The following is an 18,181-nucleotide window of genomic DNA, read 5'->3' on the forward strand; positions in this document are numbered from 1 at the left end:
CTAAAAGGGAAAGGAACAGTGATCATTTTGGGAGGCAGGAAGGATTTGTCTTGCTGCAGTGTAAGGGTCTATGAAGTCAGTTAACAAATTAATAGTGTAGCCTATCAGTTCAGCAGTAAAGTGAAGAAGCATTTATTAAGCCCTTAAAATTTACAATTTCCCTTAGCTCCTTCCAATAGAACATAAGGATACAAAAGAAGAAAATGGTGGTAGTAATCCAGGATTGAGGTTCAACAAGAATTTAGCAACAACAGGGCAGGCACAAAAGGCATTCGATAGTGGATGGCAGTGTGGAATTGAACTACAGAATGGAAAGTATGGAAAATCAAGTCAGAGTAAGGGTAATGCCTGAGAAAAGGCAAAAGGATTAGAGGTCACAAAAAGGACAAGGAATAGTTTTAGGAGGGATAAAGCATAGGGAGACCAAAATGATATAAAGTTATGATCAAATAAAGCAATGTCAAATCACCTAAGAAAGGCCCAGAGCTCCCTTTGTATCAAATCTTTGATTACTGCTACTGCTTTCCTGGATCTATAATCATAGGAGACTCTAAACCAATTGCTTAAAATGGCCTATCTCATCAATCTCTTGAACATAATTGTATTAAGCCTGGGCCAAGTACTGGGGATACAACAAAAAAGACAAAAAATAGCCCCTAAATCTGGTCATATTACAATAAAAACTATATTAAATAAATTTTCCCTCCAAATAACAATCTTCAGTTCCAAATAGGTTCCAAAGCACAGAGGCCATTAGAGTCAGTCCCACCTCAAAGCCAAAGTACTTCTTTCAAACCTTCCAATATTCTTTTCTCAGTTTTCTCTTAACTTAATCCACATTCATCTTCTTCTGGGTCTGGCCAGGCTTCTCAAATAGGATCTTCATCTTACAGACTAATGTATTCTCAAAATACTTATTGAACAAAGAATGACCACAATAAAAATCATGGACATTTTTATAGCATTTTAATGTTTGCATTTGATGCTCGGGATGGCCCTATTTTGACAGAGGAGGAAACCGAGGTTCAGAGATATAAGTGACTGAGGCAAGACTGACTCCCAGTCCTGATAATAATTCAGTACAGTCTAATACCTCTCCAAAAGGAATGAACAGAGCTACAAAACAGAAGCTTGATTTCGGCAGGTTTTTTCCTTAAACCTGGGGCCCAAGCAATCTCTTCTTACCCTTAAGCCACCTAAGAGACACTGCTGAAGGAACCAGGGAGGATGTCCCTGTCTGGAGAAGCTTAATGCCCCCAGGCTGAAGTGGGAACCTCAGCGATGATTACTGCTAAGAGAAATGGTGAGTAAAATCCTGGATGTCAGGGATGAGCCCTCGACTCCCAATACCAATTTCCAAAGAATTGGGGGCAGGAGAAGAGAACAAGGTAGTTTCCCTTATAAAGCTGAATCTGCATCACAGATTAAGTTTTAGAAGTGCAAGAGATACGTTAATTCTCTCCTCAGACAGACCCAGATTTTCCCATCTGGGATACAGACTCTTGTCTGGGAATTTCTGTAAGCAAACTGGAGAGCTTTTATTTGATCATCTCAGACAGCCATTCCACCATTTGGCTCTGATTGGGGGGGAGCTTAGTGACTATTTAGAACCTGGGTTCCACTGCAGAGGGGGTTTAGTTAGAGGTTAACTATGCTATGGGTAGAGATTTAAGAGAAAGAGCCACAATATTGTAAAAGTAAGAAACCCTTTTTTTCCCCTTGACAATCATTTTCCTGGTACCTACTTTCTATACGATGCTGAACGACAGACACCTTTGTGACCTCAATCCTCTCCTGGGATTTCATGTCATCATCCTTGCTGTCTTGACCTCAGGGGTATATTGGTGAAAAGGAATTACCTTCTTTTTGAGACACCTTATAACTATAATCAGCTAAATATCACAGGAATAGTATTTTATAAATATAGGGAAAACAACACCATTTCCCTTTGCGATTTCCCATTTTCTCTGTCCCTTGAGCCATTCTTTTCTTTTTAAATTTTTTATTTTTTTTTTATATTTTGAGTTTCAAATTCTCTCCATCCTTCCAGTCCCTCCTCTTCCCACTGAGAAGGCAAGCAATATGATATCAATCATACACATGAAAAGTCATGCAAAACTTATTTCCATATTAACCTATATTGGAAAGAAAAAAAGGAAAGTCAAACAAAAGTATGCTTCCATCTGCATTCAGAATTCAGTTCTGTCTTTGAAAGAGTATACAACTGTGGAGATCAAGAGGTCCTTGTCTATCCCAAAGTTTATCCAAAAAGGTTAATCTCTCATCGTAATTCTATTCAATTGTTAACTAAGGTCATTCAAGTTTACATTCAAGCTTACCCTGTAATAACTAAAAGTTTCTAGATCCTTCACAGAAACTTTCTGTAAATGATGTTCATATTTCTACACATTTTTATTACAAAGCACTTTCCTCACAATAATCTTTTGGGGTATTACAATAATTATGATTATTATTCCCAATTGATAGAACTATGCCCAAAGGACTATAAAATTATGAACTATCCATAAAACTATAAACTATCCCAAAAAGATCAAGGAAAAAGGAAAAGGACTTATATGTACAAAAATTCTTAGACCACCTATTTTTGGGGTGGCAAAAAACTGGAAATTGAGAGAGTGTCTGCAAATTGGAGAATAGCTAAACAAGTTGTAGAATATGACTGTGACAGTGTCATAAGAACTGAACAGGGATGCTTTCTGAAAAACCTGGGAAAACTTATATAAACGGATGCAAAGTGAAATGAGCAGAACCAAAAGAATACTGTACACTGTAACAGCAATAATATATATGATGATCAACTGTGAATGACTTAGCTATGATCAGCAATACAATGATCTAAAACAATTCCAAAGGACTTACGAAGAAAAATGCTATATGCCCCCAGAGAAAGAATTGATGACATCCATCATCAGTTTACAAGTTGAAAAATACTTTTTAAAGTTTATTATTCTGGGGGTTTTTTGGTTTGTATTTTCTTTTGCAATGAGGCTAATATGGAAATATTATGCATGACTGCACGTAAAAAATTTACATGAAATTGTTTACCCTCTCAAGGAGGCCAGGAATTTGGAACTCAAAATTTTTTAAAAAAAGAATATTTAAGAGACAGCTAGGTGGTGCAGTCGGGAGGACCTGAGTTCAAATGTGACCTCAGACACTTAACACTTCCCAACTGTGTGACCCTGGGCAAGTCACTTAATCCTAATTGCCTCAGGGAGAATTAAAAATTTTGCTTACATGTAATTGAGAAAAAAATTTAAATTAAACCCACTAGTTGACTCCAGGTCATAGATTCCGATCAGACAGAAGAAAGGACCTGCATATAGGGGTAGATTTTTATGGGTAAGGAGTGGTCATGAACCCTAAGATACAGAATAAGCAAGATGCAAGTTCAGAAGCAAATGACAATTAGCTATGTGGCTCTGACCTCAGAAGTGGGGCAGAACAGGGATATGCTTGTAAATGTTCAACAACTAACTCTCCCCCCTCCCAAAAAAACATATGTAATCTGCATTAACATTTTCTCTATCACTTTAAGTAACAATAAAACAATAAATCGCTCTCTGATTTGTGGCATTTACCTATTTCTGAGTTGTAAATGCTCACACTAAAAATTTTAACACTAGATCTCTAAAACCAATACAAGCAGGCTTCCACACACTCCTGAAGCAGGATGTCAGTTCCAGTTACCAACTTTGTCTACAGTTTACAGAGGAATAGTCAGGTCGGGAATCTCAGATCAAAAGGAAGTCTATAATTCTGTCACACTGAAACAGCAGAGATTTCCAATTGGCTTTTAGAGGCTAAACCAGTAGCAATTTGTTTGAATTACAAATGAGGCAAATTCACAGGTATGTTGCTCAGATACAAATCCAGGCCAGAAACTAAAACTGAGATCAGAAGTGCAGCATTCAGATTCTAGCCTGAATTAGGCTATTTTGGAAACACTGAAAGTTTGCATGTCCCCAGATTGAGCTGTAACAAAACACTCAAACTCCAAGAAAGCCACAAAAGCCCAAACAGCTTCCTTCCAAAAGTACACAGAGCTCAGTCCTGACATAAAGAATGAATTTAGGAAGAAGGCTAGAAGAATGGAAAACAAAACAAAACAAAACAAAACAAAAAAAAAAAAAAAAAAAAAAGCCATGCTATTAAGGATGCACAAAACACAAACCCAGAAGAGAATGATTCCAAAACATCTTTTACCAAAGCTTCAAAGTGTGAACACAGGTGTTCAAACTAGAATTACTAGGAAAGATAAAGTAAGATTTTGTAAAAATTTTAAATGCTTTTAAAAAGCTACCCAGATTTCTTATAACTAGAGGGGAAAATGGAAACAAAAAATACCCTTGGTTAGTTCCTGAAACTCCCAAACGAAAACTCCCAGAAACATCATAGCCAAATCCAGACCTTCAGGATCAAAGAAAAAATACTGCAAGCAGAAAGGAAGAATTCAAGTTAAAAGACCAGAGCTACATAGAAACTTTGAAGTATAGACAAAGAGTTAAGAGAAATATAAAAAAATAAACATGAATGAACAATCATAAGGGACTAAATAAGTTTAAAATTGTTTATATTCTTATGAGATGATACATGTGTTCATGTGTGTGCTAAAGCCAGCCTTAATGGCTTGAGAGAATCAGCTGTTACATTTTCAGCCTATTTACATCTCAGAAATTGCCTGAAATTAAGAAAACAATGCTAAAATAATGTAGATAAGACTTAAAAATATATCAGACTTTCAGAGAAATGGCAGTTAAACACTTACTGGTACACTTGCGCAGGTTTCCCTTCTGAAACCTATCATTATCAAGGGTCACAGAGGGAGTCTAATTAGACAGAAAACCTGAGAGTGGTTTCTTTTATATCTAGATGATTTTAAAAGAAAAATGGAAAGGAGAGGAAAAGGAACAGATGAAGGCAAGGGAGAAGTTAGAGAAAATTATCTCACATAATCAGGGTGCATAAACAGAAGTTTATATAAACAAGGAGGAAGGAGTGAGAATGTAGCCAAAACCTGAACAAGGAAGTAAAAAACAAATATATATACACATGTATATATATATACGCATATATATACACATATATATATATGTACACATACACACACACACACACACACACACACATGAAAAGAAATACATTTCATATTTCATTCAACAGAGAAACAGGAGAGAAAAGTAAGAGGGAGAATGGGGGAAAAGAAGACTATATTAAGGAAGGGATTTTCCTAAGTATATCAAACTCTAAGGATATATGAAATAGTTATAGTTCTTTTGACAGTGACAAACAGGGAAAATACTCATCAATCAGGAAATGGCTGACCATATTTTGGTATATAAATATGATGGAATATTAGTGTGCTAAAATAATTGATGTAGGGAATGGTTTCAGAGAAACCTGAGAAAACCTGTAGAAACTGATAAAGAGTAAAATAAGCAGAATCAAGAGAATGATTTATTCAATGACAATAACATTGCAAAAAAAACAAATATCTTGAAAACTTAGGAACTCTTATCATAATCAACCATGATTCTAGAAGAATCAATAGATGAAAACTGTTATCTTCTTGGATAGAGAGGGAAGGGCTCAAGAGTGCAGAATGTTAAAAAAGGAAAAAAAAAAAAAAACCTTAGTAACTTTTTAAATATGCATTGTAATTCTGCTCTAACTAAAAGATATGGTCAAGGAAAACTGATTTTTCTGATTTCCCCCCCTCCTGTCAGTATTTTATTCCAAAGAAAACTTTAGCACTATATAGAGAGTACAGAATTTGAAATGTGGACATAGCCAATGGACATGGCCAAAGCCAATTTAGACATGGTTTTCCTTCTCTCAACTAGGGGGAGGATAAGATAAGGAAGACATTTTTACTGATTGAAAAAAATTTTTCCTTAAAAGAAAAAAGTGAGCTGAACCATTATTTGTTCCTCTATGATCTGGATGTGGTCTTACTGCCTGGTCTCAGTCCTAGCAGACAATTCTCTCTAACACAATCACAAACCTGAGATGGGATTTCTGAGACAAAAGGAAATACTGCAGTTGGCTAAGTAAATTGAGGGAAAGGACACATCAGATGAGCAATGCCAAGTGACAAGGGGACCTAGTCCCCTTTCTAACAGACCTAGTTTCTCAACTCAAAAGTAAATCAATAAATCAACCTCTTCAAAAAGCCATGGGCCTGTGACTCATGGGATTCAAAGGAGTTTTGCTACCTGTCATTTATGAGCTGCCTAAAACCACAAGAATTGTGCACTTGCTTAAAATTAATTCTCTCCCACTTAAGAATAAGGAGCAGACCTGTGATTCCTGTGAATTCTTAGATGAGGAAATTCCATCAACCAATACATATCATCAGCAGCACCTTTTCTACACCTTATGGTCTTACAAGTATTGCCCAGAGGAATAAAGGGTGAAGTAAGCAAGCATCGGAGGTGGGACTCAGTGGCTCTGAACATAACTCTGTATCCATTGCATTACATTACCTTTTTGTTAAATTACTTTTAGCTTATTTTTTAATAATGAACAAACTAGAAATACTGCTAAACTTTCTGACAAGAGATAAGGAAAGAACTAATGATAATTCAATGCTGGCAGTAGCAATAATGAGCATCAGTGCCATTTCTTCATTAGAATAGTTGATTCTTCAAGATTCAATGGACTTTCAACAATCTTCTGACTTGTCCTTGGTAATTTTACCACAGAGATCTTTGCCGTTCTCCCAGCCTTGTAGCACAAATAAATAGTAATAGCCCAAGAGGAATCTGGGACAAAGGTACAATGCAATCTCCTTCATAGAGATTTCATTCTAAATTTATTTAAACAACCAGAAAGACAAAGAGGAAAATTTATTTATGAGAGACTGGGGAAAAGGGAGAGAACTAATATTCAGAGAAGGCCCTTGGCCATCCATAAACTATCTCCATACAAGCCTTTGGAAAACAAACCAAACCTTGTATAGAGACAAGGGTTTAAGTTCCAATTACATTTATCAGGCTCAATCAGCTTATGATCTCATCATAGATATGCAGAGCTCCCCTGCCCCCATCCATCCAAAAAGTCTCAGTAAGACTAGACACAGGAATGCTAAGGGCAATGACCAATGTTCTCCTCAAAAAGGAAACCCTCTCAGGAAAAACAGTTCCCTAGAGAGCCAAAGATGAAAGAAGTGGAGACATAAAAATTCTTAAACCACTGTATACCTTAGACAAATCTACACTTTTCTTTCCCCCTCCTAAAACACACACCTCACGTACCTAGAGTCACAATAGCCTACACATCTACCTATATCATAGGACTGGGTATAAAAATCAAATGAGAAAACAGGACATTTTTAAAGCATAAATATTAATGATTAGAAGGAGTTATCCCTACACATTTTGCCCCCATACTTACATATACAAGCAGCAGCAAGCAGACGAGAAGCTATATATGGTGGTTCGCAAGAGGGAAACACAGGCTGGATAATGTAGTTAGCAAAGGTGATGGCAATGACAGCCTGGCTGGTGGGCTCAATGATTAACAGGGAGGTCCACAGCCGGATAAAGGCGATGAAGCCCCCAAAGGCTTCCAGAATGTAAGAGTAGCTGGCTCCAGACTTGGCGATAGTGGTTCCCAGCTCGGCATAACAGAGGGCACCAATCACAGAGAAGATACCCCCGATGGCCCACACCACGAGAGACAGCCCATAGGAGGCGCTGTGGACTAGGACCCCCTTTGGAGAGACAAAGATCCCAGATCCAATCATATTGCCTATGACAAGGCTAACCCCATTTAACAAAGAGATCTCCTTTTTCAGTTGAAGAGCTTCTTGTGGTTCCTCGGATGACACATTGCTGTCTCCAGCACCAAGATGGCCCTCCTGGTGGATGGGGCGGTATTCAGGTATCCGACTCACATTTTCCCTTTCTTCCATGGTGTGCTAGATTCTCTACAGCTTCAGGTATTGGGACCTGAAACCAAACCAATGCAAATGAGTTTGTTGCTGTAAATGATGCTATTCTAGATCTAGATACACAGGCCCTTTCCCCAGTCTACCTCCCCCCCCCCCCATTCTAATCATATTCATGCTCAGCATTAACTTAAGGAAACACAAGTAAGACACAAAGCTCATCCAGGCTCTAAGTCCCCAATCTTTGCCACAAGCTTCCCCTGATCACTGCCAAGGCCACTGGGAGATGAACACACTCACACAGAAGTCCCAGATGAACTCAAGGTTTCTGACATAGAAAACCCCAGGTTTGAGCTCAGGAGTAAGGTTAGTGACAAGAACACTTCTAAAGCATGATACCAACTTTTTTGGTGTCCCTGATCCCTTTTGGCAATCTGGTGCTTTGGACCCTTGCTCAGAACATTGTTTTTAAAAGCCTAAAATACATAACATTACAAAGAAAAACAATTACACTGGAGTTCTATTATCAAGATTATTTTTTTATAAAAACAACACCAAGTTCCCAGATCCAAAGGTACAAACTTAGGGTACAGGATAACTCCAAAGGTACTAAAAAGCTCATCAAGGATGAAGTACAAAATAAACTATTATGGGGGGGGAGGGGAGAGAAGGAGGGAGGAAACTAACCCTGCAGAAAGTAAGGAATATAGGATACTTGAGGTCTCTTACTATAAAACTCCCTAGGATCTTATCAGCTCCTGCATCATGGGAGTTGATGAGCAAAGGTCTTAAAGCTGACAGAGCTGACTGATAGTCCCTAGAGCTACAAGCCAAACAGACCTGATAACATAAAGCAAAAACTATGACTAAAAACAGGAATAATTTAAGAGAAACCAGTTTTTAAGAAAGTTGACAATTAAATAGACTTCTTCAACCATCCAGGAACATATCCTCAAAAAAAGGCAACAATCCTAGTTGTGTTAGCATTATTCTCCCCCTCACTCCCAAGGGAAGTTGCTCAGCTTTGGGACATTACCATTTCATCTTCTGCTTCTCACACATGATGGAAAATGTATGTGTGTGCAGCTTATGTTCTTCTTCATACATAGAACATGTATTATAGTGAATCAAAAATATTTATAAATGGTACTCAACCTGCTCAATCTATGAGGGATGAAAAAGAAAGAAAAGACAGGAACTCTGCCTTTAGGGAGTTACTAATCCAAATGAGCTGTCAAAGTTGTCATCACTATTGCTTCCCTCATACTCAACTCAATAAAGAAGCCAAAAAACCTGACAGTAAGGTTAGCTCTGGTCTAACTGTTTCCTTTACTTTCTTAGCACCAGGATCCCTGGAGTGTAGAACAGTCACTATTATATATGAGACCTTACCCTGGATCCTAATACCACTCCAAGTAAAAAGAATGATAATTATATAGTCTTAAAAAGCAAATATTAGAAAAGATTCGCATGAGGTGAAAGGCAAAAAAAAAAGTCACATAGTGACAAACAATATTTCTTTTATTTATTCATTAAGAAAACAATTAAAAAGAAGAGCAAAAATATCAAAATCCTTTCCTAGTCTAAATCAATTAATGTCTGTACTTCTTACTTGCAGAAATACCCAGTCAAAGTAGTCCTAGTCAATCTTTGTCAGAAGCAGATGGCTCAGGGTCCTCAGGTTACAACTCCACAAGATCTGAAGAAAGACCTTGGACTGGAGATTAACCTGCCTGATGTGCAAACACCTCCGGGCTAGCTCCGCAGAAACACCAGCCCTACGGGCTAGCTGAGTGTGGTTGGAGCCTTGGCAGGAACCACAGACACTTTCACAGCCCATCCAGTTTGCCAAAAGGGGATTTGAGCCCTGGAAGACAGAGTGAACCTCGGCTAATTGGGAACGCCAGGCCCAGCTACTGAGAAGGAGTCAGCATCCGGCAAGTACAGAAGCAACTGGGTAGGGACACTACTGGCTGTGAGCACCTGCAGGAGGGTGGAGTCTCTTGCTTTAGGGTTCCTGGTCAGAGTGGAAACCTGAAGAAAAACTTGACGCACCATTCGTCTCCATCAATCCCCATCCCAGGATTAGAAGTGCTTACACTAATACCTTTTATTTAAAAAAAAAAAAAAATGAACCAGCAAAGAAGAAAGAACCCCACCATTGAAACATATTATGGGAACAAGGAAGGAATTCATCTTCAGAGGAGGATACTTTAAAAAAAAAAAAAAAGTAATGGGAAATGGTTCCCTGCCCAGGGAGAATTTATAAAAGAATTCAAAAATCAAATGAGAGATACTGAGGAAAAACTAAAGAAAAAAATTAAAACTATCCATGAAAAAAAAAAGTTAACCAATTAGAAAATGAGGTATAGAGTCTCAAAGAAGAAAATAATTCTTTAAAAACTGGAACTGCACAAGGGGAAGCCAGTGAAGCTATGAGAAATCAAGAAATAATTAAACAGATTATAAAGAATGAAAAAAATAGAACAGAATGTGAAACATCTCCTAAGAAAAACAACAGGTCTGAAGAACAGAAGAGAAAAAAATGTAAGAATAATTGGACTGCCCTGACACAATAATGTAGAAAATAATCCTAGAAAATTGTCCTGGAGTAATAAAATATGAGGGGAAAATAGAAATAAAAAAAAAATTCACCCGTCACTACTTCAAAGAGATCCTTTGTGGAAAACACATAGGAATATTACCAAATTCCAAAACCTCCAGATTAAAGAGAAAATTTTACAAGAAACAAGAAAAAAACAATTCAAATACATTGGAGCTCTAATTAGAATTGTATAAAGCTTATCAGCAGCTACAATAGCAGACCACAGATATTGGAATCATATCTACAGATAACCAAAAGAACTAGGCCTGTGGCCAAAAATATCATACCCAGGAAAATTAACTAATATTCAATCAGAAAAAAATGGACATTCAATGAACTTGTAGATTTTCAGGATTTCTATGAACCAAATTCGAATTTAACAGAAAATTTAACATCTAACAGCCAATATCAAAGAGCAAGTTTAATGAACTCAATATGGCCGTACTGTTTAAACATGGACAAATTGTTTATAGCTTTTTTTACATGGGAAAGTATACTCTGTGTTTAAGATTTACATCAATAATAGGGTAAGCTCAAAAGAAAGATTGGCAAAGTAAAGATAAAAATAGTAATTAGGTATACAAATGAGGTATAGAGGAAGAACAGACATAGAAGCATTAGAGAGGGGAGGAGGGCTCAAAGTTCTGAAAACCTATTCACATTAGGGAATGGGTTCAATAGCAACATTACATATATTCCATGAAGGGTATAACACCCTTCAAAATCTATTTTAAAAAAAATGAGGAGGAAAGAGAGACATATGGGGAAGCAAAGAGTAAGAGAAAACAAGGGAGGGATGCCTGGATTGGGGGAGGCTGAAAAATAGTAAACCAAGTATGGAGCAGAATTTAATGAAAGAGTCAGCAGAGACAGGAAAGTGTGTATGGAGGTATATGTGTGTATTTGTGAGTGTCTATATGTATATATCTACATATATCTTTTCTTAACTATAGCTTGCTTGGGGATAAGAGGGGAGATGAAAGGGGAAAAAATAATAAAGTAAATAAGGTACACAGCAAGAGAACCAAAAAACAAAAGATGGGCACTCATGAATATAATTTCTTCTACTAATATATAGAGAGAATTTCTTAAATTGGTATTTGTTGTCATATATTTTGAATTCTCTCTGATGTTTTACTGCACACATGATAATGTTCTCTTTTGTTTCATTTTGTTTTGTATTTCTTTTCTGTTTTTCTTTTTGCTTATTCTGTTTTTTCAAATTAAATAAATTTGGGGGAAAATAAAAGAAGCAGATGGCTCAATCAGACTAATGTAGGAGAGTCAACCAAGTCATACAGAATAAGCCCATAGGATCTAAAGCCAGAAAGAACCTTAGAAATCATTTAGTCCAACAACTAATTTTAAAGTTGAGGAAACAACACAGAGATTGTAGACTACTTGTTCAAGGTCACAAGGGTAGAGAAAAGCAGTAATGAGATTTAAACCAAAAATCTTCTGACCATAAGTACTGGCTATGTATCCAGGAGCAAAAGTCACCTGACTATTCTATAACTCAGGCAACTCTTTACTAGTTATAGATAAGCTATAGAGGGAATTTCAAGCAGAGCCTTCCTTATACAAATGGAATTACAGGTAAAAAACAACAATAATTATTTTTATTAACAAGAAGTAATTGGCTCCAGATTCTATTAAGTCTCTGAAATGTTAGGGTGAGAAGACTGCTGTTTGAAAGTTGCCAAAAAGAAAATGAGAACATAAAGAGTGATTACTAGCATTCTTTAATGTGAAATCTATGAGTGTGGGTTAAGTGACTTGCCAAGGGTCTCACACCTAGTAAATGTCAAGAGTTTGAGGCCAAATTTGAACTCAGGATCTCTTAACTCCAGGGCTGGTGCTGCCCTCACAATTTACAATCCAACTTGAATTTCTTGCCTACAAAGTACAAGGGAAAAAACTAATCTAAGTGGTTCTACCATACCTAATCATACCATACCCTAATCTATGTCTGATTATCTATTCAGAAACTGTACATTTACACAAACATTTACATCATTTTTTCAGAAAAGCAACCAGCCCTATAGAAAGGGAAATTCACAATTTAGACAGCCCAATCTTGCAGGAATACTTGTGGTGATATGGCTGATGTGTACTTTAGGGCAGCAATCATAATCCAGCTACACCACCACACCTATGGGAAAGAGGAGGAAGAGCGAAGCAGGATCTGAAGAAGTTGCTTATATGGCTTCTCCCCAGATTAAGTCAAGAAAACAGGCAATCATTCAAGTAATGATCCAACAATAAAGCTGGGGGTGGGGGAACCTGGACTCAGAGTTACAGCCAGAAAGTAAAGTAGTCAAAGGGAGGTAAAGAGAAAGGGGAAGTAGGTATAGCTTAGTATTTTCTGGACTAAGGAAGAGAAAACTCTGAGTAAAAACATGCAAATAAAACTAAAAAACAAATTCTAAACTAGTAAATTATAATTCAATTATTTTCTATTTAACTATTTCTCCATCTGAAGGCATTCCATCACCTTTCTGAATTATACTTTAGCCTCATTTTAGACAACTATTGAATCCTTCAGGTATACCTGACTAACACCCCTGGGCCAAACAGTTCCAACAGAAACATACATATAACAAAAAAAGCACTGGCCAACGGCCAAACATAGAGCAAGATACCATATGTTAAATTGTACAATGATGGACTTTTTGATGTATTAGTTGGTTTTACTAACCTGGGCTTTTTCTCTCTCATTTTAGTTTTTTAATGTAAGGGATGGCTTTAAATCTCTGGGAGCAGGTTTCTTGGGGGGCTTCTGGAAGAAGCCTTTGTTTCAGTTCAGATCAATAAATACCTCAAATGCAACCAGGAGTTAAAATCCAAATCCTTTTTTGTCTCCTTCAAAATAGCCCGGTTAGTTTTCTTAGAGACCTTTCTCTTTGGTTCCAAGAGCTCTTGTCGCTAGTCTTTTGCTTCTGCCAGCTTCAGCCTCTCTTCTTCCAAATCCAAAGCCTCCAGCCAGCAGAAAGAAATTGGAAAGAATCTATCTCCTCCTCTGAGAGGTTCTAGTGGGCTTCTGTGTCTGGCCCTGAGAGCTTCTTGCTTATATTCTGTACACTGAGTATACATCAATCATTATGTCACTAGGAAACCATTATTTGTTATAGGATTAAATCAAAGCTAAATTAGATTTAACCACTGTTTCAATTCCATTTAGTACCTTGTTTCAAGTTCTGGCCCATAACATCTCCTTGTAACATCCAATCAATTCTACTGTCTTTAGTACCTTGTAAGGATCATAACATAAATCTACACAAACATGGTATAAACCATAAAAATTAATAAGTATGATAAGGGGGAGGCAGCTAGGTGGCATTTACTAGCTGTATGACCCTGGGCTAGTCACTTAACCCCAATTGCCTCGGAAAAAAAAAAAAGTGTAATGGGAAGGAACATCATTAAGAATACAAAAGATAAGAGATCTGTCCCATAAGACCATAAGAAGAAAAGAGGTGGGAAAAAAGAAAACTAACTTGAGTTTATTACATTTTGGAGAAACTGAAATGTGTTTAAAAATTTTTTTGAAAAAAATCATCAATATAGATATACAAATGCCTCTCTAAAAAACCTGTAAAGATCAGGTGAAATAATAGGCATAAAAGCATCTTGATAACTGCTTTAAAAATATTAGGTATTACTATTATTACAACAGTCATGGTCCCAGTAGTTCAGACCAATTCTAAAAAACTTATTTTTTTCCCTTCCCAAAGGCATAGCAGTAAAAAAAAAAAAAAAAAATCCCAACTACTAGATCTCTGGTGAGATGCTTCTCTGGCCAAGGCTGCTTTAAATTCTGGCTACATTTCTCCACTATCCGTCAACTCCAATACCCACATTGCTACTGAAGGGGTATGTAGGACTTCAACCACCAATATTATGTTTACATTTTTAAGTAGTCTGCTAAATAAGAGAGGGGAGAAAGAGACTACATAATCTCTAAGGACCCTTCTACCTTACCACACACTTCCTCCTTCCCCCTTTTAAAACATATTGTACCCATTCCCTGGAAAAATACCAAATACTTTTCTTACACGGTGCTTGGGACACCATAACTAGGCTTGCTTGTACTTAGCAAAAAGGAGCGGGCACTATTTTATGGGAAGAAAGCAGAATTCCTGAGTGGGGTTAGAAGACAATAAAAAATGCAGAAGTTCTCCAAAGCCAACGGTCTGGTGCCTTCCTAAGTTTTGCTGTTTCTACACCGATTAACTCCCAGGATAGAAAGCAAACTCAACATTTTGCCTCTGGGCCCAGTCACCCGGCTCAGTTGCAACATAGTTAAACAGTATCCCTTTGTCCCAAAGAAACATCCCGGGCTCCTAATTGGCCCAGAGTTCAATCTGTGGCCACCTCACTCTCAGCTTTTGCTGGAAGGGAGACACCGAGATCTGAACCCTCAACCAAGGGAGCAACAAATGACCATCGGAATGGGACTAGAGCCCCCGGGGGGAAAGGGAGGAAGAGGGGTGGGGGAGCAGAGGGAGAGGGAGGGGGACACCTCCACCCAGGCGAGCCGGCGCCTCAGACCCGGCTCCGGTGGGAACTAGGAGCCGCATGTGGAGGGAGCCAGGCAGGAGAGAGGGGGCATCTCCCAGCAGGAGGAGCCGTGCGCTCTGATTTCCCCTCACTCCCGTGCTCTCAAATTCTCCTTAACCCCCAAGCGATCCTCAGTAGCCATAGCTCCTTCTCAGCTCCGCGGTTTTTCCTCGGCATCCCATCCAATCCCCCTCAGCTCCCCAGTCCGTCCAGCCCCCTTCTCCTAAGCCCCCCAAACATCTCAGATTCCCTCACACACCCCGAATTCCCTTCTGCTATCCCGGGACCCTTCAGTTCTCAGCCCCTCACTCCTCCCGGCTTCTCGTGACCCCTTGGACCCTCCTTGCCTTCTTTCCCCTCAGTCCCCCTTTCCCGAGCCCCCTGGGTCCGCAGATCTTCTTAGCCGCCCTGGACCTTCCAGTTATCCTCAGTCCCCTTTTTTCTGAGCCCCCGAGCTCTCAGATTCCCTTCAGCCCCCGCCAGATTCTCTTCGGCCCCCCGGACCTTCCAGTTCTTTTCGGCCCCCCGACTCCCATGGGTTCTTCCTGACCCCCGGGCCTTCAAATTTTCCGAAGCCCTCGGATCCTTCAGTTCTCCTCAATCCCTCCTCTTCTCCCGAACCCCTCGAACCCCCAGATCCTCCAGAGTCCCCCGGGCCCTCTACTTCTCAGTCCCCCGATTTCCCCCGGCTCCTCTGAACCTCCGGTCCCTCAGGTCCCGGGGTCGTCCCGGCCCGGGGCCCGGCTCTTTGTCTCCTCCGGGACCCCTGAGGTCCCCGCTGCCTCCTCAGCCCCAGCCCGGCCCCCGGCCCGTTACCTCCTCATGGCCCGGCCGGCAGCAGGATGCTCAGGCTGCGGCCGCGGCCACCAGCTCCCCTCCTCACGCTGTCGCGGCCCCTCCTTCTTCCTCTCCCACACACCGGCTCCCCCCCGCCCCCGACCGCGCGCCGCGTAGCCACGTGACCTCGGAGGGGGTGAGCGGGGGCGGGGCGGGGCGCGGGGGAGCGCGTCGTCTGCCCCCCCTCTGCCGCCAGGCGTATTGCGCCGCTGTTCTCGGAGCCCCCACCTGGACTTAGCGGGGAACCTGACTCCTCCGCGGACGCCTCGCTCTGGGAGTCCGCAGAATGTCCCCTTCCCCCCGGGCTCGGACTGTCCTGGGGCTCCCCGGCCCTTCTGAACGCTTAAAACCTAACAAAAGAAGTCCCCACGCGCATCTCGCGGCGGCGCGCAACTACCTCCCGGTCCTTCCAGCAGAGCAGGGATCTTCCCCTGCGGCTGACCTACCCCGGCCAGCCGCTCCGATCGCCGCCCGCCCCCGGGCTACCCCGACCCCAGCCCCACTCCAGAGACCCTCGAGGGCGCGGGCCTCCACATGCCGCGTTACCGGGTCAGCTGCAGCCGCCCCCGGGAATTGGGGGGGGGGGGTGCGCGCCTACCGGGAAAAAGACACAATGTTCCCACTCCCGAACAGCCTGGCCCTCCTGGCCCGTAGATGGGAGGGTGGAGAGCTGGATCCAACCCTGAAGCTGAGGTAGGTCCGCGAGAGGCGTCCCCGATTCAAGGTCACACAGGTCCTGAGGGGTCAGAGCCAGATTCAGGGCTCCCTTCTGCAATGTGGAGTGCTCTGGCATTAGTCTCTGGGTTTCCCAGAGACCGCAGCAGCCCCAGACTCCCTGGGTTACAGTCGGGAGGATGCTAGGACTGCATCTGATCCAGCCCCTGCAGAGACATGCAGAGGGAGCAGGAGATAGGGTTGAGGACGGGAGCTCAGTCTTCAGGGGGTCTCTAACTGCAGCAACGCCCCCCCCCCCCCGCAGGGTTGAGAGTGGGGAGAGGTGGAGGGGAGGGGCAATGAATCCGATTCTGAAATTTCGTGAGGACATAGAGGGGTTAGTCCCGGTGTGATGCCCCACCCGACACAATTCAAATGAGATAGGAAGGTAGTCCATGATTATTTCTTGTCCAGCGTAGTGAAGAAGAGCCTTTTAATTGGTCTCTAAACAGGAACTGAGCCTGCATGCCTAAACCATCTCTTCCCTAGTAGGAGATAAAGCCAAAAACTTCCAAAAGCTTCCAAGTCGGGGTGGGAGGGGAGTACCTGGGGCATTTGGCCGAATACCCAACTCTGGTGTTTTGCAGCCGGTGCTCTTTCTCATCCTTGCTTTTAGGTGAATGATCACTAAAAAAGGTGTCAACAGAGTCTAGCTTTGTGTACTTCAAAGGTCAGAAAAATCGTCTCGGGTACAGCAACCCATTCCCTGAAAAAGCCAGCCTGTTTGACCCAGCCTAGCACGGGGTCAACCCAGAAACCCAAAGGCTTCAACTCGGAATGGAGCTCCTTGGTGTGGTGACCTCTTGAAGTTCCTGGGAATGGAAGGTCTCATAAAGTAGGGAGGGCTGCACAGTTCAGCAATTCCCTGATAAATATTTATTAAGCAACTTTTTTTTGGGGGGGGGGGGTTACACAGGACATACTGTGTATAGTTTACATATGAACATATATAACATTTATATATTAACACCAAATCCGTCACATTAAGTATAGACAATCAACAAAATACTGAATCAAGCCCTGATTTATATTGTTTGATGTTTGCAATTATACATGCTCACATTGAAAATTTAACAATTCACTCACAAGAGATCCCTTCAGACTGGATCTAGAACACCCTGGATATATTTTAGAGGTTTCAGAGGTGTCCATACTTTGATTTTCATTATATCCTTCCAGTAAATATCACTTAGTAAAAACTGATAGATGCAAATTTGTTACCAGTGTTATAGAAGAGATATCAATAGGTTAAATGATATTGTCACACCAGATAGGGAGTTAAAGCCAATAGCAAAAATCCTACTCCTCCCACCCCCAGAGATACACCTACAATCTCTATTTGAAGATATAGCCAGCTATCCTCTGAAGATCCAAGATATTAGTGCACATGTTGATTGATAATTGTTAGTGTTACTTAATCGTGACTATATTTGAGGTTTTCTTGGCAAAGATACTCGAGTAGTTTATGATTTCCTTCTCTACCTCATTTTATAGATAAGGAAATTGAGGCAAACAAGGTTAAGTGATTTGCCCACTTCTCTACTTCTTCACCT

General features: G+C 40.6%; 1 protein-coding gene across 1 annotated transcript in view; it reads right to left on the reverse strand.

The window, feature by feature from the left end:
- SLC7A6 (solute carrier family 7 member 6) overlaps positions 1–15,992 on the reverse strand; it is a 29,653-nt gene extending 13,661 nt beyond the window's left edge. The window contains exons 1-2 of the mRNA XM_051974943.1: positions 15,894–15,992; positions 7,417–7,973 (exon numbers count right to left, since the gene is read on the reverse strand). Of these exons, the coding sequence (XP_051830903.1) occupies positions 7,417–7,936 (520 nt within the window). The 5' untranslated portion in view covers positions 7,937–7,973; positions 15,894–15,992. The remainder of the gene's footprint in view (positions 1–7,416; positions 7,974–15,893) is intronic.
- Between the last annotated feature and the right edge of the window lie 2,189 nt (positions 15,993–18,181).

The sequence above is a fragment of the Antechinus flavipes genome, chromosome 2 (assembly GCF_016432865.1).
Source record: "Antechinus flavipes isolate AdamAnt ecotype Samford, QLD, Australia chromosome 2, AdamAnt_v2, whole genome shotgun sequence".
NCBI classification, from domain to species: Eukaryota; Metazoa; Chordata; class Mammalia; order Dasyuromorphia; family Dasyuridae; genus Antechinus; species Antechinus flavipes.